This window comes from Physeter macrocephalus, chromosome 14, assembly GCF_002837175.3.
Source record: "Physeter macrocephalus isolate SW-GA chromosome 14, ASM283717v5, whole genome shotgun sequence".
Taxonomy (NCBI): Eukaryota; Metazoa; Chordata; class Mammalia; order Artiodactyla; family Physeteridae; genus Physeter; species Physeter macrocephalus.
The window spans coordinates 29,391,891-29,416,862 of NC_041227.1; the positions used below are offsets into that span (position 1 = coordinate 29,391,891).

At 39.8% G+C, this 24,972-nt stretch overlaps 1 protein-coding gene across 1 annotated transcript in view; it reads right to left on the reverse strand.

Moving 5' to 3' along the window:
• Window positions 1-24,972, reverse strand: part of SLC23A2 (solute carrier family 23 member 2) — a 146,917-nt gene that overhangs the window by 93,660 nt on the left and 28,285 nt on the right. The window contains exon 2 of the mRNA XM_024123283.3: window positions 1,568-1,821. Within this exon, the coding sequence (XP_023979051.1) occupies window positions 1,568-1,675 (108 nt within the window). The 5' untranslated portion in view covers window positions 1,676-1,821. The remainder of the gene's footprint in view (window positions 1-1,567; window positions 1,822-24,972) is intronic.

A 24,972-nucleotide genomic window follows, 5' to 3' on the forward strand; every position in this document is an offset into this window, starting at 1 on the left:
AACAGATGGAGAGATATACCATGTTCTTGGATTGGAAGAATCAATATTGTGAAAATGACTATACTACCCAAAGCAATCTACAGATTCAATGCAATCCCTATCAAATTACCAAAGGCATTTTTTACGGAACTAGAACAAATAATCTTAAAATTTGTATGGAGACACAAAAGACCCCGAATAGCCAAAGCAGTCTTGAGGGAAAAAAAAGGAGCTGAAGGAATCAGATTCCCTGACTTCAGACTATACTACAAAGCTACAGTAATCAAGACAATATGGTACTGGCACAAAAACAGAAACACAGATCAATGGAACAAGATAGAAAGCCCAGAGATAAACCCACGCACTTATGGTCAACTAATCTATGACAAAGGAGGCAAAGATAAACAATGGAGAAAAGACAGTCTCTTGAATAAGTGGTGCCGGGAAAACTGGACAGCCAAAAATAAACAAATGGGACCTAATGAAACTTCAAAGCTTTTGCACAGCATAGGAAACCACAAACAAGACGGAAAAACAACCCTCAGAATGGGAGAAAATATTTGCAAACGAATCAATGGACAAAGGATTAATCTCCAAAATATATAAACAGCTCATGCAGCTCAATATTAAAGAAACAAACAACCCAATCCAAAAATGGGCAGAAGACCTAAATAGACATTTCTCCAAAGAAGACATACAGATGGCCAAGAAGCACATGAAATCTGCTCAACATCACTGATTATTAGAGAAATGCAAATCAAAACTACAATAAAGTATCACCTCACACCAGTTATAAAGGGCATCATCAGAAAATCTACAAACAACAAACGCTGGAAAGGGTGTGGAGCAAAGGGAACCCTCTTGCACTGTTGGTGGGAATGTAAATTGATACAGCCACTATGGAAAACAGTATGGAGGTTCCTTAAAAAACTAAAAACAGAATTACCATATGATCCAGCAATCCCACTCCTAGGCATATACCCAGAGAAAACCATACTTCAAAAAGACACATGCACCCCAATGTTCATTGCAGCACTATTTACAATAGCCAGGTCATGGAAGCAACCTAAATGCCCATCAACAGATGAATGGATAAAGAAGTTGTGGTACATATATACAATGTAATATTACTCAGCCATAAAAAGGAACAAAATTGAGTCATTTGTTGAGACGTGGATGGATCTAGAGACTGTCATACAGAGTGAAGTAAGTCAGAAAAAGAAAAACAAATATCGTATATTAACACATGTATGTGGAACCTAGAAAAATGGTACAGATGAGCCGGTTTGCAGGGCAGAAGTTGAGACACAGATGTAGAGAACAAACGTTTGTACACCAAGGGGGGAAAACTGCAGGGGGTGGGGATGGTAGTGTGCTGAATTGGGCGATTGGGATTGACATGTATACACTGATGTGTATAAAATTGATGACTAATAAGAACCTGCTATATAAAACAAAACAAAACAAAAAGAAAACTAATACTAAGCTTTCTTTGGGTTAAAAAAAAAACAAAAAAAGCTAATCCTAGTCAATGCAGAAACTACTTTAGAGTGACTGAAGAAGAAAGGAAGACAGGAAATGCTGTTACCGGAAGAGTAAAGAAAGCCGGGTGCTTCGCTTCATCTTCATATTTGCCTTCAGTTGAACTTCCAGCCTCCATGGATTTGGATGTAGTGTTCTTACCAATACCCATCATTAAGAGAAAACGAGTAGCTTGGCCTTTGGACTGAAGTGGCTGGAAGTTAAGGCTTTTTCACACAAGGAGCCCAGGATCAGAGTCAGCTCTTCCAGTGCCGATTCTCAGGCAGAGATGAGCCCCACAAGTGCCATCTCTCAGCACACCTAGAAAAAGAGAAAGCAGCCAAATCACATCAAGCACACAAACAGCACAGGATGCACAGACACTGTGTTTCCTGCATGGGAAAGTTGAAGTACAAATTATAGCCAAACACCAAAAAAACTTATTACACTTTTCAAGTCCCCACCCACCTTCACTTATAGTCACTCAGATTCTGAATCACCTTTTGGAGGTGGGGGGGGTGCCACCAAACTGAACCACCAAAAATATTAGAATACTAGGGAGAAAAAAATAGCAGAGGGATTTCTTTGCTGTGCATTATGGTATCTACCTTACAGCCCAGCACTATCCAATAGAACTTTCTGCAATGATGGAAATGTTCTACATCTGCCTTGTCCAATACAGTTGTCACTAGTCACTGGCTACTGAGCACTTGAAATGTGACTAGTGCAATAGAGAAACTGAACCTTTAAACTGTATCAAATTTAAGTTTAAATAGCCACTTGTGGCTGGTGGCAATCATACTAGACAGTTCAGTTATAGCCAATTTACTACGATTGTATGGATATTAAAATAATTCTGAATTTCCTACAGGTGCCCAATTAAAGGCTGGGAAGACACTGAAAAGCACAAAAAGGAGGAACAAAACCAACCTAGGATTAAATGGCCATACAGAATTCCAGGAAGGTGGCAAGGTGAGCTTAAATGGGCTAGAATGCCATACAAAAAACAGAACCAAAACATTCAATATCAAATCAAATGACAACATAAACCTAAAAAAGTAATCCAACCCCAAAAAAGGGGGTTGGGGAAGTAAAGTGGCAAGAGATAAGAAAGGGGGAGGAGAATCAAGACCCAAGGTGGATCTGACACGCTCGGAGAATCTTAGAGAATCTGGACAATGCTCCAAACTAAGAGAAAATCCAAGTAAAAGTCAAAGGAAGGAAGCTACTGAAACAATCCCATGCAGCTAAGTTTCACTGAAGCAGAAAATATTAAAAACTCAATTTCAAACAACAGAAGTATGACTTCAATAAAAGAGATCCACCAAAAGATTAAAAAGCATTTGGAGAATTTGGCTTAAAAAATGAGAGGGCACAGGGACTTCCCTGGTGATGCAGTGGTTGGGAGTCTGCCTGCCATTGCAGGGGACACAGGTTCAAGCCCTGGTCCAGGAAGATCCCACATGCCATGGAGCAACTAAACCCATGCGCCACAGCTACCGAGCCTGCGCTCTGGAGCCCATGAGCCACAACTACTGAAGCCCGCGTGCCACAGCTGCTGAGGCCCATGCACCTAGAGCCCGTGCTCCCAATGGGAGAAGCCACCACAATGAGAAGCCCGCGCACCGCAGTGAGGAGTAGCACCCGCTCGCCGCAGCTGGAGAGAGCCCACACGCAGCAACAAAGACCCAACACAGCCAAAAATAAATAAATAAATAAATTTATTTTTTTTAAAAGAGAGAGGGCACAAAGGATCCCTTCCAGGATTGGCACACGTACAATCAAACATGCCTAGGTGTTTCTACTTTTTTTTGGGGGGGGGCGGGGGCACGCAGCACAGCTTGCAGGATCTTAGTTCCCTGACCAGGAACTTAACCTGCACCCTTGGCAGTGAAAGCGCACAGTCTTAGCCACGGGACTGCCAGGGAATTCCCTAAGATAAAGAAAAAAATACCACAAGCATGTAGGGGTGAGAAGGGACAGAAAACGTTCACTGGCACTCAGATTAGAACAATGTTAGACCTTAGCACCAATTAACTTCCCACAGGGAATGAATAACCCAAACAAGCTGTCCTGCAAATGTGAAGGCAAACCTACAAGAAGTTTGGAAAGACAAGTAGGAAAACTTCTGTTCAAGGAATTCTCTTATGGACACTTCATTCAACAAATACTTTAGATGAGCCAAGGGGAAAACTGAAATATAAACAAATAAGAAAAGAGAAAGAATTAACAAAATTTGAAAATTCAATAGTTAGAGGGCAAAAAGGAAAAAATAAAAGAAATAGTTGCCAGAATATCAAGTTGCCTCTATAGAATCGAGCTAGGTGCACACACCAAAATTTTTTGAGGTGGCTCTTTTGGTTTAAATGTTCATGCACATTTTGCATTCTTGTTCACATTATATACATGTCTCTTTAAAGCAGCAGCTCTCAACGAGGAGTGATTTTTTTCCTCCAGGGGACATTTGGCAATGTCTGGAGGCATTTTTAGTTGCCACAACTCGGGGGAGAGCTACTAGTATCTAATAAGTGGAGGCCAGGAGTGCTGCTAAACATGCATAGGACAGACAGTAATTTTTTGTTATATATGATGCAAATATCTTATCCCAGCTTTTTGTTTGCTCAGGAATTTTGTGAATGATCTTTTAGAACTGTTTTTATTTTTATGTAATCAAATCCATCAATCTTCTACATTGTGATTTAGTCACTGCCATCCATCAGCTTCCCAAGATCTGAAAAAAAAAAAAAAAAAAAAAGATACAGTGTGACAGCAAACATACCTAAATATAAAATCTGCCTGAAGTAGCCCTGACATTTTTACCTTGACCAAGAGCTTATGTTTTCCAGAAGACAGGACAAGCAAAGAGGATGGTGAAATTGTTAGCTTTACAGGACCACTTGCTTTACAGTCACATTCAGAGGGACCAATAAGTTCTTTGCTCTACATCCAGCCCCACTGCCATTAGGATGCCAGCAGACCCACGTTAACTTTAGGGAAAATGACAGGACTTTAATGTAGAATACATTTATTCTACTAGGTTAATTTTATCTTCATGCTTGTTTCAGATGTGTACATCCATTGCAGTAGCCAACCCTCCCCACTGCTCCCCATCACCAGCAACAGAGGGGGACCAATTCCATCCTGACAAGACCACTTTTCTTCAAGTACTCTGTACTCCATTTCCCTACCAAATGTTTAACCGATCCTCACAAGCTATACTGAGGGGACCCATCCACTCCCTTTGCCTGTCTCTTACCGAACAGCAGCCTTCAGAGAGTCCTGAAGATACAGACCCAAATGAGCATGAAAGGTTTTGGGGCCAAAGAAAAGTACAGGGCAGGAAGCTTTGAGAAAGGCTTTGGGGCAGAGGGCTGCAAAGCCTGGGAAGGGTGGACAAATGGAGGGAAGAAGAGGAAGAAAGGGAGAAGACAGTGAACACTGAAAACAAAAACGTATCCTTTTAAGTTCCAAAATGACAAGAGTATTCAAAAGCCGAGTACTCAAGACTGATTAAGACAGCCTGAAGGCCAGAAACCACGCATCAACCTGAAATCAGAGTGTTTTATGCACAGACCTGAACTTTTGTGTGAGGAAATGCCAAGGCCCAAAGGCAAATGCAGCAAAAGATTTAAAAAGGTGGAGTTTAGGGTCTGTGTTAGAATTTGTGGTAAAACAAACAGGAAAATCTCCCAGGGAACCTGACACCAGGGGAAGTTTGTCCTCCCACAGTGCCCAGTGACGCCACTTCCTACTCCTTGCAAAAGAAAGAGAATAAGCAAAGCCACTGCTATCTTGCCCCTGACCACATGACAAGGGGAAAGGAGGTGCTGGGGGATAAAAGATCAGATTCACAAATAACAAAAACAATAATAATGACAGCAGTTTTCCAGCTAAGCGCCTATGTGTGCCAGACACATCTCTTACTTCTCATTATATAAATGGCAATTATTTCTCCCTAGTAAGCATAGTATTACTTGATAGGCACACTAACTCCACAAAAGTGGAAACTGAGCTTCAGAGAAGTTGCCAAAGGACACACAGCTATAAGCAGTGCAGCAGCAGGATTCAAACTTAAATCAGTATTCCTGTCCTAACAATGTCTGTACAAACAAGACATAAAACTATCCTCAGTTTACAGCCAACCTCCCTGAGCGAATAAGGTCCAGGCCAGCTGGCCTTAAACATTGTCTTCAGGATACTTTCTGTCCTCCTTGTGATTTCTGAGGGAGGTCCAAGGGGCAGAAATGGCCGAGCTCCTTCTCCAGGGCTAAAGCCTGCTCCCCTGAGACCAGGAACCCCCAAATCTGCACACTTCTGGCCACTCCGTGGCACGAGTCATCATCTCAACAGCACAACAGCCTCGTCTCATTTTCTTGTTCCATCTTGATAGCTCTACTGCAGCGGGCACGGCCATGCTACAGAAACTACCATATCCTTTGATGGCGTCCTAATTAGCCAGAGAATGACACCTAAATTCCTTAACAAGGCTGCAGGTCCACTGTGAAGCCTATGGTGAAATTTGCCCTCGCTGTGCTGTAGTTTCCATCTTTCAGTTCCTTGAAGGTGTTGGGTTCTCCTGTAGCCCTCAGGCCCTTGCACATGCTGTCCCTCCAAAATAGGCACCCTTCCTCTCACCCCTTTCCCTTGGGGTAACTCCCATCAGTGCTGCCTCTGATCACCATACGTCATCATGGCGTCTGGGAACCATAAAGATGGTTACAATACAACAAGATAATGTCTACTTGCTCAGCCAGACAGGTGCAGAACAAGAGGCATTATCCCCAGTGCCTAACTTGGCACCTGTATTAAAGGCTCCCCAAAATATGTAGAACGAATAAATGATGCTTAAAAATATAATAATAAAGGTATTTCATATAATGTAACAGTCATTCTTGCTTAATACTCTTTCTTAATCTTGGAAAAGGAAAGTAACAGCCAATATCAAACTTATCTGTGATACAACAGATACATTAATGTCAAGGACAAGCCAGGTTGTCGACATCACTGCTATCATTCAACTGACAGAGAAAGATGAGGGGAAATATTTGAAAGGAAAAGAGTGAATTATAGCCATATTAAGAGATATGAAAATTGTAGAGAATCTTTGCATAGATGGCTAGATACAAACACATGAGCAAGGCTCCTTCAGTGCTGACTGATTCTAACATTTCCCAGATGCCAGCAATAAGCATCTAGATCAGAAGCTAGCAAACCATTGCCTGGCCTGGTTTGGTGTGGTCCCCAGCTATGAATGATTTTTACATTTTTAAAAGGTTGTAAACAACACCAAGGAAGATGAACATATGACAGAGGCCATCTGGCCCACGAAACCTAAGATATTTACAGAAAAGTCTGCTGACTCCAAAGGTAAGAGGATGAAGGAATCCTGTTTAGAATGGCAATAACAGCATTAAATACTTAATACATTTAACAAAAAAATGAGCATGACCTTTACAAATAAAGCTATAAACTATTATTAAGGGCCATAAAATAACCAGAAAAAACAGACAATATTCTTGGATAAGAGAGCTACTATAAGGGTATACATTCTCCTACAAACATAAAGTATATAAATTTAATAAAAATCAATTAATACCTTAAAGGGGGAGAAAAGGGGGCTTGCTAAAATTCCTGTGGAAGAATAAGCAAAAGTAGCCACAAATATTTGAAAAAAGAATAGGAAGAACATGTTCTATCAGAAAGGGACCCTAAAGTTGTAGTAAACAGAGGAGTTCAACTTAGGTACAAAAAGAGACAAATAGGTCACACAACAGAAAACCACAAAGTGACAAATATATGATGTTGGAAGCATTTAAATCTTAAAACAAAGTATGGATTTTTCAATACAACATGCCAAGACAACTGGTTCACTATTAATAACATCCAGAAAAGTAATAAAGCCACTAAATGACTATATAATGTTAGGGTAGGGGACTCCTTTTATAGTATGTCATTAAAGATGAAAAAGAGATGGAGGCTGATAGATTTTTACAATATAAATTTTTTTAGATTTCTGTATGGACAAAAATCCAACAAAATCAAAAGGCAAAATATAATATAGGTAAGATAATGTGTTGATATCTTTACTATCTGAAGAGCTCTTGCAAACCAATAAACAGAAAACAAAAATCCTTACTATAAAAATGGGCAAGACATATGAGCTTCTAATCCTCAGTCTCCCACAAAAACAAATAGAAAAATAAATGTTCGATCCTTGTTTAAAATCAAAAGTACATTGAAATGAAGTATACTTTTTTTTAACCTACATCAGTTATTTATAATGCCCTTATTGTACAGTGGGAGAAATAGATGAACACTCCTAATGAAATATAAATTTGCTAATAAGAAGGTAATTTGGTTATATGTATCAAGAATTATAAATATTCATATTCTCTTCTAATATGTCCTCAGGAAATGCTACTTCTAGTAATGTATTTTAAGGTAATAATTAGGACATATAAAGATTTAGTTACAAAATTGTGCGTGTTAACATTGTTAATAAGACCAAAAATCAAGAAAAATCTAATATCCAACACTAGGGAATTGAATGGTAAAACTACGGTATGTTCATACAAAGGAATGCCATTGAAGCCATTATAAAGATGGCACACGGACTTCCCTGGTGGTGCAGTGATTAAGAATCCGCCTGCCAATGCAGGGGACACGGGTTTGAGCACAACTACTGAGCCGGTGCACCCTAGAGCCCGTGCTCCACAAGAGAAGCCACCAGAAGGAGAAGCCCGTGCACTGTAACAAAGAGTAGCCCCCACTCGCAGCAGCAAGAGAAAGCCCATGCACAGCAACAAAGACCCAGCGCAGCCAAAATTAATTAATTAATTAATTTTTTAAAAAGATGGCACAGAAATATTTATTGACGTGGGAAAATGTTTGCCCTATGTTATATAAGGAAACAGGTTTTTTTTTTCCTAAAGTCTAATATTATACTAAAGGAAATAAGCCAGTCACAGAAGGACAAACACGACATGATTCCACTTATCTGAGGTATCTGGAACAGTCACTCATAGAAGCAGAGAGTAGAATGGTGGTTGCCAGGGGCTGGCAGGGAGGGGGAAGTGGGGAGTTGCTTTTCAGCAGGTATAAAGTTTATTAAGCAAGATGAAAAAGTTCTAGAGATCTGCTGTACAACATCATGCCTATAGTTAACAATACTGTATTGTTCACTTAAAAGTTTGTTAAGAGGGTAGATCTCAGTAATAATAAATAATAATAATAAAAGATATCAATTTTCTAAAATAATGCAGTGAAAAGAATTAAAGGAAATTTATACAATGAAAAAAGCAGTATGTACAGCAATAACCCACTGTGTATGGATAAGTGTGCCACATGCATATACACACCAAAATGTTAATCAAAATGTTGACTGGTGGGACAGCAAAGGACTTATCTTTTTCCGTTTATTCCTCTATTTTTCCTGAAGTTATTTACTCAACAATGAAAGCTATGCTCTCTTTCTCCCCCAAGAGCCACATCAGCACCCAGATCAATTCCAGAGAAGTGATCAGTTCCCCTTAACAAGGGGATACAAAGCCATTCAGTCCTTTCTGTTGAGAGATCAGGACACAACTCTATAACTGCAAAGTGGTGTGGAGTAAAGTTCTCACGTTTAAAGTTGTAAAGTAATTTTCGTTGTCAGAGAATGGAGAAAAGCCAAGGCTTTGTAAATTATACTTAGCAAGGAGGGAACTAACAATGAAAGAGGCGTATCAATAGCCAAGGCTGCCCCAAGAAGTGATCCTCAACTTTGACTCTATGTTGGAACCACCTAAGAACTTTAAAAATACTCTCTACCCACCCAGAAAGTCTACTGAATAGCCTGAGCATTTAGATTTTATAAAACTCTCCTGCAGCCAGAGTTTAAAATCCCTACCTTAGAGCAAGCAAGAAATCACTGCAGACTCAAAAAATAATAAATCAACCTCAATAAATGTAAGCCTCACAGGGTGGGAAAACAGCAATTTGGGAAATTCTGCTATGAGCAAATAGAAAAGGAAAATATTCAGATCTTTAACAAATATTTCAATTCCCTAAAGATTGAGCCACCAGCTCTCTAGCCACCGATAATCATGCACAAATGCAGAATAACAATTCTTAATCAGTGTTTATTTCATCAGCTATTCACCCAGAGATCATTTCTTTTTTTTTTTATAAAATAAATTTATTTATTCATTTATTTAATTTTTGGCTGCATTGGGTCTTCGATGCTGCACACGGGTTTTCTCTAGCTGCTAAGAGCAGGGGCTACTCTTTGTTGTGGTGTGCGGGCCTCCCATTGTGGTGGCCTCTCCCATTGCAGAGCACGGGCTCCAGGCACACGGGCCTCAGCAGTTGTGGCACACAGGCTTCAGTAGTTGTGGCTTGCGGGCTCCAGAGCGCCGCAGGCTCCGTAGTTGTGGCACACGGGCTTAGTTGCTCTGCGGCATGAAGGATCTTCCCAGACCAGGGATCGAACCCATGTCCCCTGCATTGGCAGGCAGATTCTTAACAACTGCACCACCAGGGAAGCCCCAGTGATCATTTCTTTTGCACTGAATTTTTTTATCTGACTATTTTTCCCCTGTCAGTGTCAACTCTTTCAACTGTGGCTTACCATGGCCACCTGACTTGAAAGTATGATGGTACTACCCAAACAGCGGATTTAAGGGCCAAACTGCTCTCCTGGAATATAATACCAACATCTTTTGTGTTTCTTGGAAGCACAACCAAATGCTAAGAAAACGTGTCTTCCCAGCATCAGCACCTAGTAGTCCCTAGTACACAACATACAAAACACTCTATGGCTGAATGAATTAATCACTAAGAGTCCTCTGAAGGATAGAATCCCCCTATGTACACTTCATCTTTATATTCCAGTTCATAAAACAGAACTCAACAAATGTTGATGAGATCCACATTTACCCCAAATAGATGGCACTGAATGAATACTACATTGAAAACATAACTGCACAGCAAATCCATCATTTGATCTGGATACAAAAACCTACAGTTCTCCAAAATGATAAAGAAGAAGAAAAAAAAGAACAGAGAAGGACTTCCCTGGTGGCACAATGGTTAAGACTCCGCGCTCCCAATGCAGCGGGCCTGGGTTCAATCCCTGGTCAGGGAACTAGATCTCACATGCATGCCACAACTAAGGAGCCCATGAGCGCAACTAAGACCCAGCACAACCAAGTAAATAAAAAATTTTAAAAGGAATAGAGGGCTTCCCTGGTGGCGCAGTGGTTGAGAGTCCGCCTGCCGATGCAGGGGACACGGGTTTGCGCCCCTGTCTGGGAAGATCCCACATGCTGCAGAGCGGCTAGGCCCGTGAGCCATGGCCGCTGAGCCTGCACGTCCAGAGCCTGTGCTCCGCAACGGGAGAGGCCACAACAGTGAGAGGCCCGTGTACCGCAAAAAAAAAAAAAAAAGGAATAGAGAGAATAAGAATCAATGGTTCATGTACCTAAGACTTAATTGGGAATCTTATTCAACATGCAGATTTCTTCCACACATACAGTGGCAGAAAAATATTCGAAGCTGTTTTTATTATAACAGTCCCAAACTCAAGACACAGAAACGTCCATCAACAGGCAAATGGATAAACAAAACATGGTGGGCCCATACAAAGGGATACTAAGCAATTAAAAGGAAGCAACTACTGATGCACCTAATAACATGGAGAAATCACAAAGACACAACACTGAGTGAAAGAAGCCAGACACAAGACATGCTGCCTGAATCCCTATAGACAAAACTAATCTTCAGTGGCAGGAAACAGTTAGTGGTGACCTACAACAGCAAAGATGGGAAGGAGGGACTCCAGAGGCAGAGGAAAGAACCTATGGCGTGACAGAAATGTTCCATAACTTAGCTATGATTCTGGTGGCTCCATTTGTACGTATATCCATTTACTGTATGTAAACTATGGCTCAGTAAAGTTGATTTTAGAAGAAAAAAACCTTTTAACTCCCATAATCCCACCAACTTTAAAAAATGTCCCCTCTCCCAAATTCTGATTCCACAGACCTGCATCGAAACCTGGGACTTACATTTTTAACAAAAGCACAAACGTTCTGATGCTAGCGGTCCTCAGATCAACACCTCTGGATGGGCAACCTCGGGTGGGATAAGGTGAGAGTATATGACCACGAAAGAAAACTCTGGGATAAGGAAACTCAAAACCTCAACTTGCCAAGTGGTAGTCTGGTCCTTCCCAAGATACAAACAAGAACTTTCAGAGCTGGCCAGGTTCAATGATAAAGCACATTTTAAAAGTCAATTTGTAGCGCTCTGCTTAAATCCGATCATTAGGGGATTATAGTTGAACTGTGGTTGCTCCATTAAATTCTGTTAAATGCTAACATTTGACCTAAATGCTTTTAATTCAAGCCAAAAGAAAGATTACTGGAACAAATATCCTCAACTTGTACGTGATCAAACTTCTTTTAAATATAATGACTTAAATCATTGCCTAACATACAGTCTTGCTTTAGGGGGTTTAGAATTCTGACAATGACCCTGGCTAGCTATCATTATTCCATTTAAACAGTAATGAAATGAACCTGTAAGAAGTGGTTATCATTTGACCTTGTGATTACAGTTATGGTGTAACTGGGGGAAAAAAAAAATCATCCTACAACCTTTTCCAAAACACTCTAAGAATCCTTGCTCTTATTCTTCAAACTGCAAGTCACCACCCACTAGTGGGCCATGAAACCAACTGGATCTCAACCAGAATTTGCAGAACAATGAAATTTAACAGAATAAAGAAAATTCAGAGCACATCTCACAAGATAAGGGTAACCCAGAGTTTCAAGGTAAAAACTGTGGGTCAGTCAAAAAGAGCCTAAAAGTCACTGATATAAACTAAAGTTCTGCCCAGTGACACAAAAGGCATATTTCAAGCGCCCAATTTAAATCAGGCTATTTGCTGAACTTTAACATACTCACAGAAATAATTTGCCAAAGTGGTACAAGATGATGACACTGCTTAACAAAATATCATAACATCTCCTTGCCACAAGGATGGAGAGAGCACCCAGAATCATGGCCTCAGAGTGGCCTTTCTTTAAAATCTATCAGAGCCCTAAACCAAACCACCTCAGTGACTGCAATCAAGACAGGCTCTGTTGCTCCCCAATGAGCTGTGTAAGCTTCTGTCACTGTCTTGGTTTGTCAATTTGTTCCCTTAAGAAGAAGGGACTTTTAAAAAGTTAGATAAAACTGGATTTCTGAAGGGGAATCAGGGTTGGTTGTCAGGTTTCATCTCAGAAACCACCTGCTGAGAACCTCAGGAGCCCCTGGGCCTATGAGGCGCCCATGGCACAATCTACAGGCAAAGTGGAAGGGAAAGGGCCCCAGGATGAATGCTGCTCAAGTACTTAGGAATCACCTAAAAATATAGTCAGGGTCCTCAACAGTGGGCCAGAGAGGATGCAAAGCCACTAGATAGACATGGCAAATATTCCTGGAACATCCGAGGGGTGAGGTAAGCAGGGAAGATCATTCCTAATTGAAAGCCAATATTTTTGGGGCATAAGATGACATGCCTAACTGATAAAATGATGGAAGATGTTAAAGAATATGTTCTGCCTGCAGAAGACACCTTCAGTCTCTTCCAGAGACTTGGCCTGGGAAGCCCTTGGTACAGAATAAGCTCTAGTCCCAAACTAGACTGTAAATCCTAAAGAAGCTTAGATCCAGCCCAAGACAGGTTGTTTTGCTGATGTCAGTTTACACACAGCCTGAGCCATGAAAATTGGTGGTCGTGCTATCTAGTGGAGAAAACAATGACTCACTGACTGCTCAATTAGGGGAAAGATGGAGTCAATTTTACAGTAAAAGGTCAAAGCAGCTGATGTTTTGTTAGTTTGGTGGCTTTAAAATACAAAGTCATCAGTGATCTGTTTTTCTGACCTAATGTTTTAGGTCGTAGGTATCAGATGCTGTGGCTAGTACCATCCAACAGAAATCTCTTCCCCAAACTTTATTCAAGATTATGACAAGACCTTAACACTCATCATCCTCACTGTGCCTCTCCTGCTCCAGGTACTATCCATATGAACCATGTTGACCTGCAGAGTTCCCAGGTCTTAGCTCAAAAAGTCTCCTCCTATAGGAAGCATTCTTGGGTTAGCTGTCCCTCTACTTCCATGTTTCAATGGCACACAGCTTCTTGGTCCAGCTTCCCAACCAGGCAGGGATGGGGCAGGGACACAGTGTTCATCACATAAAAGGCATTCAAATATATGAAGAAAAGAGAATTTGTCCATGGGCCAGTTAGCCATACAGCCAAAACAAAACCTAATACCTGCCCTCCAGATTCGCTCAAGGAAGTCGTGTGGCTGGGATAAGAGAGAGGGTGAGGGAGAGGTAGTGGAGCAAAAAGTATAGTCTGTGGGCCAGAATTAAAATATAAACAGATATTTGAGAAAGCTCAAGCAGAATCAAGATGGATTTTATTGCATTTATTTCCACTGTGTGATTTAACATATCACTTTTTGTACAAATGATGTATTTTTATGGAAACACTATTTTTAGTGTATTAATACTATTTTTAATGTACAGGGGCCACTGAAAAGCTAATTTTATATGGAATTTTAATGACAAGATAAAACATGTGCAAAACTGACTATCTATTATATCCAAGATACAAACATGATATCATTTAACCGTATAAATATTCTAGCAGGGGTTATTATCCCCACAGTTTAAAACTGAGGCACAGAAAAGGTGATATACCCTTGGACAAAAGCCAAGGGCAAGTGACAGACAAAGCAATCACTGAGAGCAAGAAAACTGCTCCTATTCCCTTACAGACTAACAGAACAAGGCTCTAAAGATGAACAGCCAGAAAAGGCCTGAGATGTTATGTCTGAAGGTCATTTTGGAGGAAGCTGAGGAAAGCCCCCAGTTACTGTCAGGGAATAAAAAGAAAGACACTTTCTCCTCTTCCACACCTCCAAGTAACCTTTGTCATTTGATGTCTCCCCCCACCATTCCAGTACAACAACAGACTTGGGTGCTCAAGTAACCTCCAGGGGATGGCTCTGCCCTGCTAACCCTGTGCCTCCTCAGTACCACCCCAGCTCCTGCTTCATCCTCCCTTTCTAGCACACAGATGACTCATCTGTCACTCTAGCTACTGTTGCCACTGCTACCCCCCGCTGGAGAAGAGAAGGCACTGCCCATGTGCTGGGAGAAGCATTTCCATGCCTCAAGCTCAAATGGACTAATCAGCTCTCTCCCTGAATTACCCTTCAGACCACACCATTCCTCTTTGGAATGTTCTCACCTTTCCTGTGCCCCAACTGCCAAAACCAAATTTCCTTCGCTCACCTGCAGAGAGAGGTCAAGCCCCACCTTTCCTTAATTTCCTGACTACCCATTATACCTGCTCTGTTTTGCTGGACTTCGGCACAGTTACTTAGTTCTCTCAACCACCTTCTCTCTTCCTATAATCTGGAAGAAATCCTATTTGCAAATCTCTTCTGCAATACTTTTTTTCTCCCCTCCAAGCCCTCCTGCCCCCATTCCAGTTTACTAAGAGTTCTGTCTCCTCCTCCCCACAGACTCTCCAAAGATAAGGAAAGGGGCACTCTGAAATCTCACCTACCCTGATGGATTAACTGATGGCTGAATAGTGGGTTTGACTACACTGCACTGCAATTACCTGGGGCTGGGACACTGTAATTCTTCCCTAGATTAAAACCAAGTACACAGTGATTGAAATAAATTTTCCCTGACCTTCATTAAATGGGAGCCTTTTTCCTGACCTTTAATAAACATCCCATGCCTGTATGTTATATATATATATTTTTTCTGCAGAGGAGCATGTTCCTCCTAATCCATTAAAAAAAAAACCCACATCCATTCAATAGAGAGACTACAATTACTTAGAATCCTACGGCACAGATGTATTGCTTTTTTTGGTGTCAAAACCTGACATTTTTACAACCCCAAAACCTTAAAAGGAGTAAAAATAGATGTATTCAGCTATAAAAGAGGCTCCAGCTCTCCCTGAGGTTTGTTTAATCTATGTTCCTTGTTGCCTGTGTACTTACTTTTCCTCAAACCCCTAAAATTCTGTATAAAAGAAAACATAAAAGAGCACAGAGGGCCTTGGAAGTCCCAGGAGTGGACCTCACTCAGAAAATAAGGTAAATGAGCACCTGAAAAACACTGAATCTAACATTTTAATTGCTGCAGATCAGGTTTTTATTGTCACTCTCACATATTTAATGAAGGGCATCGCCTTCTAAGAGCTGCATAAATCTTAATGTTATTAATATTCAAATAATGTCTGACAGCACCAAGAAAGACTGTGGAGATTTTCTGGTAACCCAGCTCAGGAAACTTGAGCCATAGGCTCCTCACCCACCTACACAGACATACACACACATATAGCCACATATTTGCAGGAAAAAAAAAACAGACACACAGTCTCATAGACAGGAGCACACACAGTCACAGATGCATGTGCATGGAAACAGACACCCATGAACCCAGATGCACAGACACAGGCACATACAGATGCAGACACTAATTCCCCAAAGCAAAGCTTTTGTACCAAGAAATGGTCTTACCGCAGAGCGAAATCTTACCGTATCCCCCCAGAATATTTTGTATTCAGTGCCCTACCCACCAATTCTGTGCTGGGATCTGTGTGAGGCTGGGATCCTTCTGATGCTCAGCATGAGACACTTCAGGTGCTGAAGGAATTTGGGCTTTTATAACCCACACAGGCTCACCAAAATTGTATAACACCACCACCTAGTCAGAAATGCTATCTACTTTGTATTACACAATAGCCACTCCCTGGTTACAAATGGTTACTGCATGCCTCTAGTATGGTTTGTTTACCATCAATCTGTAGCAGGATTCTATGTGGCAGGCTGGATATTCTATTGTGGAAACAAAGCAGCTGCTGGGATTACATTTCTCAAACCCACACAAATAAGGAAAATTAAAACCTATCTTTCCAAACCCTTCCGTTCAGATGAACAAGTCCACCCACACTGCTTTCAGCTCAGTGAAAAGGGAGATTAATTTTACTCCCTGGTAATTTTTCATTTCCCCAATCAGGGGCCCAAAGACAACTATTTTCAAAGCTCAAAGACTTTCAGAGATTAAAAATAGATCTGAAGGAATGATTTCTTCATTAGATTACAGGCAGAGCCAACAATAACCATAACATTGAGAGCTAAGTGCTGGAGCCCCGCTGGATGTGGCACCTGGTGTACACTCCCAGCTGCAGAGGCCCCACTGGACAGTGAAAGTGCCATGAAGACATAGAAAAAGGCAGACATACACTGACAATCTGGTACTAGTGAGAAGGAAGAAGCCGCACCTGCAGTCAGACTTTGTCCCTTCCAGTCCTGACTCCAGGCAAGGGCCTACCAAAACCTGGGCAATGGTCACCTCACCTCTGCTGTGAGAGGGCAAATACTTGCCCCCATCTCCCCAACACCACCACACTTCCCAAATCCAGACAGAAAACCATGAAACTCAGATGAGAAACAGCCAGGCAGAAGATGTATCTTGGAAGAGGGGATTCCTGAGATAAAGGCAGAAGAAGAACCAGGACAACTGGAGAGAAAAGTAGCTCTAAGTGTTACTTATTCATGAATAATCTTACGGAAATCAGCAGTGAGCATAACAGGAAGATGCCACTTGACTAGGGGAGAAGTTATAGCAGAAGCTGGGGAGATGGTTGAAAGGCAAGCACTTCAACTGTTCAGGGGCAAGAGATTCATAACCACAGTGCCCAGAACACAGGTCACACGTGACACACCCAACCCATCAGGTCAACATGCCCAGGTAGTCCCTTGCTCCAAGGTGAGCTAACCCAGTGTGTGGCCTATGGGAAAAATACTCCAGTTTCTGTATCCTGAATACAAGAACTATAATCAGGATGTTCTGTGAAGACTCAAACTTCAAAAAGGTTCTACTGTAGGAACCAAAAGAAAATTTCAATTTGGAAAAAAGGAGAAAAGAATAAAAAACAAAGACAGTTGTGTATCAACAAAGGAAACAGAATCGGATGATTATATGAAGAAAATGGACTAAGAACAAGAGACAACAACTGGGGTGGGGAAGAACTGAGAGGAAACAAAAAGCACAAAATTAGCTTAGAAGCATTAAAGAGAAGTGAAACTGCAGAAAACAGCAGAAAACTGAAAGGTAGAGGACAAGCTTGAGAAACTCCTAGAAAAGGAAAAGTCCAGAAAGGCAACAACAGTTCAGAGATGAGTACCATGGAGGGAAAATAGCAAAGAGCAAAGCCAAGACATGAATAATCCAGTGCTTATTAAATGGACTTAAAAAACAAAGAAGCCAGTCATGCTGTAGGATTCCATTTTATACGAAATGTCCAGAATAGGCAAATCTATAGAGACAGAAAGATTAGTGGTTGCCTGGGGCTGGGGTAGAGATGGGGGGACAGAAATGGAGAGTGACCATTAATAGGTTTGGGATTTCTTTATGGGATGAAGAAAATTTCTAAAATTTGATTGTGGTGATGGTGGCACAAGTATGATTTACTAGAAGCCACTGAACTGTACATTTTAAATGTGAGAACTTTTAAGTATGTGATTTACATCTCAATAAAACTTTTTTAAAAAGAACAATGAAACAGACTTAAAGATACAACAGATATAGAAAAAACCACAACTAATTCTGAGATTAAGAAAAATCTGAGTATAGAAATGGGCACACCAGAGTCATTCAAAATTAGAGAAGAAACTTAACTTGACCATATCCTGGTAAAATATTTTAACTACAGGATGAAAAAGTCATAGAAACACCCAGGGAGATGGAGAAAATGTTTGGTTTACTTGAACAGTAGCAATAATTAAGATTAGCCCCAGGATTTTCCAAGGCAGTATTAAACACCAGAAATCAATAGAAAATATAGATCTATAGAGAACTGGAGAAAAGGGTTTCCCAAAGAATTTTATAATCTAACAAGTTGCCCTTCATGTGTTAAAGCCAAAAACTGCAATTTCAGATATGCATGGGCTGAGAAAGAAAAAAAGCAAAGCCTGAGGCTATATTTTCCAGCCACGTAAGAGGTAAAATTCAGAGTGGTCACTAATAAACAGGGTTGCTAACAATGTATACCAGCCAAAACCATCAAGATAAGGACATAAACCCAGTTATAAAAATGACTGCATATATCAAATTATTCTCTAAGTATATGCTATGTAATGTTAAAAATGTAATTAAAAACAAAGCAGACTGAACAAGAGTACATTAAAGACTAAATGCAGGAAATGAGAAGATGCTGAAAGCCCTTCTCCCAAACAGACAGGAATGGGAAAATACCATTTAGATTTTAGCTATGACAACTGAAGAAAGTTTTTTTTTTTTTAGAGAAACTACTATTAGAATTTGAAACAGACTACAGACTAAAACTAAACCTGTAAATTAGTTAAATTCACTCCATTAAAAATATTCCCAGGTTTGTCAAAAACTAAATGCCTGGATTTCCTTGGTAGCGCAGTGGTTAAGAATCCACCTGCCAATGCAGGGGACACAGGTTCGAGCCCTCATCCAGGAAGATCCCACATGCTGCAGAGCAACTAAGCCCGTGTGCCACAATTATGGAGCCTGCACTCTAGAGCCTGTGAGGCACAACTACTGAGCCCGTGTGCCACAACTATGGAAGCCTGTACACCTAGAGCCCGTGCTCCACAACAAGAGAAGCCACCGCAATGAGAAGCCCGCGCACCGCAACGAAGAGTAGCCCCCTGCTCGCCGCAACTAGAGAAAGCCCACGCGTAGTAACAAAGACCCAACACAGCCAAAAATAAACAAATAAATAAATTAATAAATAAATGCCTAAGATAGACCTTAAAAATGAAAAAAAATAAAGCAACATTAATGCTGCTTTATCGTTATTTTTAAATGTCAGACACAATGGAATTCATGCTAGAAAGTATTAAAAGGGGAAAAAGAGGGTCATTTTACATTGCTATATTATAAAATTCATATGTTAATTTTTATGTTCTGAACATTATTTCACTGAAATAATAGCCATAATGGTTAGCAATACAGAAGAATGACCAACACTATAAACATACCTATCTGCCTCCAAGAAGATAGGGGGCAAGAGGGTGGAGGGGTAATGAGCACAGGCTTGATCTCTATGTTAATTTCATTTTGCATCAGTTAGAGAATCTGACTAATATAATGAATAAGGTTAACATAATAAGTATCAAACTTTCCACGCCATAGAAAGTAGAGTTTTATTTTCAACAGCTAAAGAGCATTAATGGAAACTGACTACCATGCCAAATGAAAATTTCAGCCCCCACAAAAAAGGAACACTTCTCAATGCCCGATCATAATGTCAAAACACATAAAAAATAATTAACAACCAAGAAAGTTTACCAACTTCAAAATTTTTAGCCTTTCTCCCAAATAACCGTTAGGTCAAAGGTGAAATTGAGACTGTTAAAAATACCCTTACAAAAAAAGAATAAGCAACAAAATACTCTAAAGAAACTTAAAAAAAAAAATTAAAGAGAGGAAGAGAAAAAATTAGCTAGGAAATAAGCAACAGAACTGATAAATTTGATAAATACATCCAAGAGGGCTCTTAAGCCTCTTAAGGCCAAGGCAGATAGAGACTTTCCATTCAAAAACACACTGGGCCCAGGTGGTTTCCCAGGCAAATGTCTCCAAGCATTAAGGAAGTCACTCCTTATGCTACTTAGACAGCTCCAAAGCACTGGAAAAGGATGAAAAGCTTGTCAATCATTTTAGAAACCTAAGTATAACCCTGATTCCAAACTTGACAAAGCACAAGAAAAGGAAAAAAGCTAGTATTACAACTCACATCAACAGGCAGAAGGAAGAAAAATCATTAAGATCCAAAAAGAAAACCAGAAACCAAAAAGGCATTTGATAAAACTCAAAATCAATTTTCAAATGAAATTCTTCACGCATTCCAATACAGAAGAAAAATGTCCTCAAAAAGAATCCCTATCTCATGCCAAAAGCCAATGAGATCTGAAAAACCCAGAAAGGGCATATTAAAGCCAAAAACTGAAGGGAGTGTGATGGCCTCCACTACAGAAGACTGTTCTGGAAGTTCTAAATAATACAGTAAGAAAAAGATTTTTAAAGTTCAAATAATAGAAAAGGGAAGACAAAAGAATTATTCACAGGTAATGGATCTGTCTACAAAGAAAATGAGTTGGTGGGGTGGGGGCGGTACTAGAATAAGATACTTCAGAACGGTAGCCATTTACAAATGAACATAGAAAAAAAACATCCTATGCACTAGCATTAACTCATATGATGACCCTCTTCACAGGCTCCGGACGCGCAGGCTCAGCGGCCATGGCTCACGGGCCCAGCCGCTCTGCGGCATGTGGGATCCTCCTGGACCGGGGCACGAACCCGTGTCCCCTGCATCGGCAGGCGGACTCTCAACCACTGTGCCACCAGGGAAGCCCGATGACCCTCTTTTAAAGTACTGTATACATGCACGTGCAAGTCCTAAGAAAGCAAAAGGTGATGCACCAAGCTGCTTATACAGGTTACCTCTGTAAAGTGGGATTATAATTGTTTTTACTTTGTGGAAAAGTTTTAAGTCTTAATTTTGTCCCTCCCAATGTATTAGGAGGCGAAATTAGCAGTAGTTCAATTCTTGGCACCTATATAAGGTGAGTAAATTTAGGACCAAAAATTAGGCAAAACAACCAAAAGGCTAAACTTGGCCAAATACAGAAAAAAATGTTTAATTCTTCAGAAATAATTATGTATTTGAAAATATCTAATTTGATTAATGTAATCTCTGATTTATCTTTTCCCTTTAAGGACAAATTTAAACTATTTTTTTTAAAACCTTACACATTTGGTGATTATCTATTTCTGCCTTTCCAAATAAATGTTACATACTGACAAAGGAGATTTAGAGTTAGCAACTGGACAAAACTACTCTGATCCTGTAATAAGATAACCTGAGGGAGGGGGAGAAGGAATTCTGTAAACACTAAAAGCAAATATATTAACAGCACCCTCTAGTGTTACAATATTTAAATGGCACTTCATTAAGACAAGAAATTATAAAATATAAAATTATTTTTTTAATATTTTGTAAAATTTCACACAGAAAAGTAGACAGAACTGAAATACGTTTTAACTTCATATCCAACTTATTTCTATGTATTGTTTTCATTCACGTGGCAAATTCTCTACTTAATTGTCAGAGACCACCAGGTGTGAGTCCTGTCATTCAATTAATAACTAAACTAATAAAAAGCCTTGATTTTAAGTTGAGCACACAACCAACTAAATTCAGGCAACATTTCCCAGCCTCCCTTGCAGCTAGATGTGGCCGTGTGACTATGTTTTGGCCAATGGGATGTGAGTTGGAGTAAACATGCTCTCTCCTTTCCCTTTTCCCACTGGCTGAAGAAAACATCTTGAGCCATGTAAATGAATCAATACTCTAGGAATGGTGAAACTATAAGAAAAAAAGGAGCCAGATTATGTGAAAAAGAAGCTATTTCATATTTGGGTATAATAGAACAGCCAAAACTATTACCCCCCTCCAAAAAAAAAAAACAACCCCACACACGTAGAAAGAAAATCTGGCAAGACAACACATTTGGAATAAACCCAGTTACTAAATTTTCAACAGGAAATAAATCAGTACATATTTCAAACCTGGCTAAATTTTATTTTCCTTCAGAGGAACCAAATGGAAGGATCATAATAAAGGATACACATTTGTGTGAGGTTAAATTCACTGTTCCCCTTGACTATCGAAGACTTATTAAGTTGGCTTCTCCGGCAGACACTTAAAGGCTGGCCTTTCATTCATAATCTCAAAGCACAACTCGGAATATGTGCTGACAGCACATGCCAGAATTCAATAAAAGTAAAAGTAAGTGTATTCAATTCTGAAAGTAAATCCACTGTGAAGACTACATCCTTCAAACTAAAGATTCACATTACAGTGGGTTCTGGTCAGTACCTTGAAGTAGAATACAAGGGGTAGTGGGAAAACAGAACTCACTGAAAATCCAGAAGCCCATGGTTGTACAGACCATGCATGATAGTGTAAGTGCAGGAAAGTCATTATGCAGTGGGCCTCAGATGTCTTGCTCTGTAAAATAAGGGTGTTGGCCCATATCTGTGGTTTTTGCATGTTTGCTTTCAGTAATGAAACAAGCATCCTCAAATTGAATCTTATTCAAAGCTGGGAGGGGGGCAGTCTACATAAGTAAGTGGATGATGTCATTAAAATGGGGAATCAATACTCTTCACTATAAAGTTTTAATACACATTTTCCAGAAAAAAAAAACAAATTTTTAAAAACCCCAACCAGTAAATCAAAGATTCCACAACCATATGAACTTTGCTGAGAGCAGCAAAAAAAATACATTTACCAAGCTTTCTAGCAGCAGCCTGCAAATGTTAGGCTGCACTATACCATCTCTTTATCATTATTTGGTTACCCTAACACAATGCTGATTTTGAATTAAAGGGGGAAAAAAAAGAACATGCAAGACCAAGAAAGGCAAATATCAATTATTTTAAATCATTTAAAAATATAATCCATTTTAAAATTTAATTCTTTGGGTTAAAAAAAAGACATTCCTATTAGAATGGCTAAAACAAAAAGAAACTGCTAAGATAATACCAAATGCTAATAAGGACACAGAGTAAATGGAACTCTCATACACTCGTGATGGGTTTGTTAAAATGGCAAACCACTTCAGAAAACAGTTTGGCAATTTCTTATAAAGTTAAAACATACACTTACTCTAAGACCCAACAATACACTCCTGGGTATCTACCCAGACAAATGACAACTTTTGCTCAAACAAAAATCTGTACATAAATGTTTACAGTGGTTTACAATAGCCCAAACCTGGAAACAACATTCACCTTTAACTAGTGAATGGATAAACAAACCATGGAATATGCCTATTAAAATGTGGTATCATTTCACACCTATCAGATAATGCAGGAATAAAAGAGTTTAATAATACCAAGTGTTGGAAAGGCTGTGGATAAACAGGAATTTTCCCACTGTTGCCAGAAACGTAAATTGGTTCAAATACTTGGGAGAACAATCTGGTAACAACCAGAAGGTTGAAGATGTGTGTGCCCTATGATTCAGCAATGCCACTTCTCAGCATACTCCACCCCATTTTAACAGTTTACAACCAACACATCAATAGGAGAATATAAAAATAAGTTTTGGTATGTTTAAACAGTGCAATAAAACAGAGCAGTTAAAACAAGTGAACTCTAGCCACTTGGATCAACATGGCTTGAAAACATACCTGAATGAGCAAGTAGGCTGCAGAACACATACCACATGAGATCTTTTATCATGAGTTTTAAATCAGTCAATATTGTATGCGGGCTTGTGGATATGGAAACATATAATATAAAAGTAAAAATGTGGACTGCTAAGTTACCTCTAGGAGAGAGAGGGAGGGAGATGATATTAGCAAAGGATACAAAAAGGATATTTAAAATGTTTTATTTTCTTATTAAAAAAAAAAAAAACCCTAAAGCAAAGACAATGTGTTTAGACTTATTAGATCTGGGTATCTGACATATGAGGGTTCATTCTTTCAATTTCTTTATATTTGAAATTTCCCAATTAAAAACAAAATTCTAACAAAGAAACTCCAGAAGTACACACAAAACACATGCAAAAACTGGCAAAAGCAGTTGCCTCCAGAGAGGGAAACTGGGAGCAGACAGAAGGGAGACTTACTTTCCATATCTGTCTTCATATACTTTCTGAATTTTGTTCCATGTATATCCACTACCCTTTTTATTTTTAAATACAAATAAATCTGATGTACTCTTCACCTCCAATCCGACCCCCCTCCAAGGCGGGAAAAAAAACTAAAGTATTTTTATTTTGGATAAGGAAAGGCTACTACTAATGGAGATTCCAGCCCAGACTGTGCCACGAATGAGCTCTGTCATCTTGGGAGGTGATTTAATCCACCCCTCTCCAAGGGCTGTGTCACTTCTAAAATCCTATTTTCTGCGAAAACACAAACATCTCTCCATAAACTGAAGATCAGAAGTTCTAAGTATACCAACAAGGAGCAATAAGCAGTTTTCCTGTAATCCTGGGTGGGAAACTTTCAGAATCTGTAACAACAAGTCCACATAGACTGTCTGTAGTAACTGCCTCATGTCCTCTGTGGAATAAAGTGGGTAGAGATGTATAGAGATGGTCACTATTACTCAACACTCAATGAGACAGGAAGTTGAGGGAGCACTTATCTGATGACTTATTTTCTTAATGAACTAAAAAGTGGAGGTCATGGTGGAGAAGAAGGAGGCCAAGGATGAGATATGGGAAAGGAATGAGTAAAATTACTGACAAAGGAAAAAAAAAGTCAAGGATCTAGCTGAGCCCCAAACTTAAAAATACGTAAAGGAGAAAGTCACCTTGTTATCCGATTTCTCTCCAGCAGAGTGCAA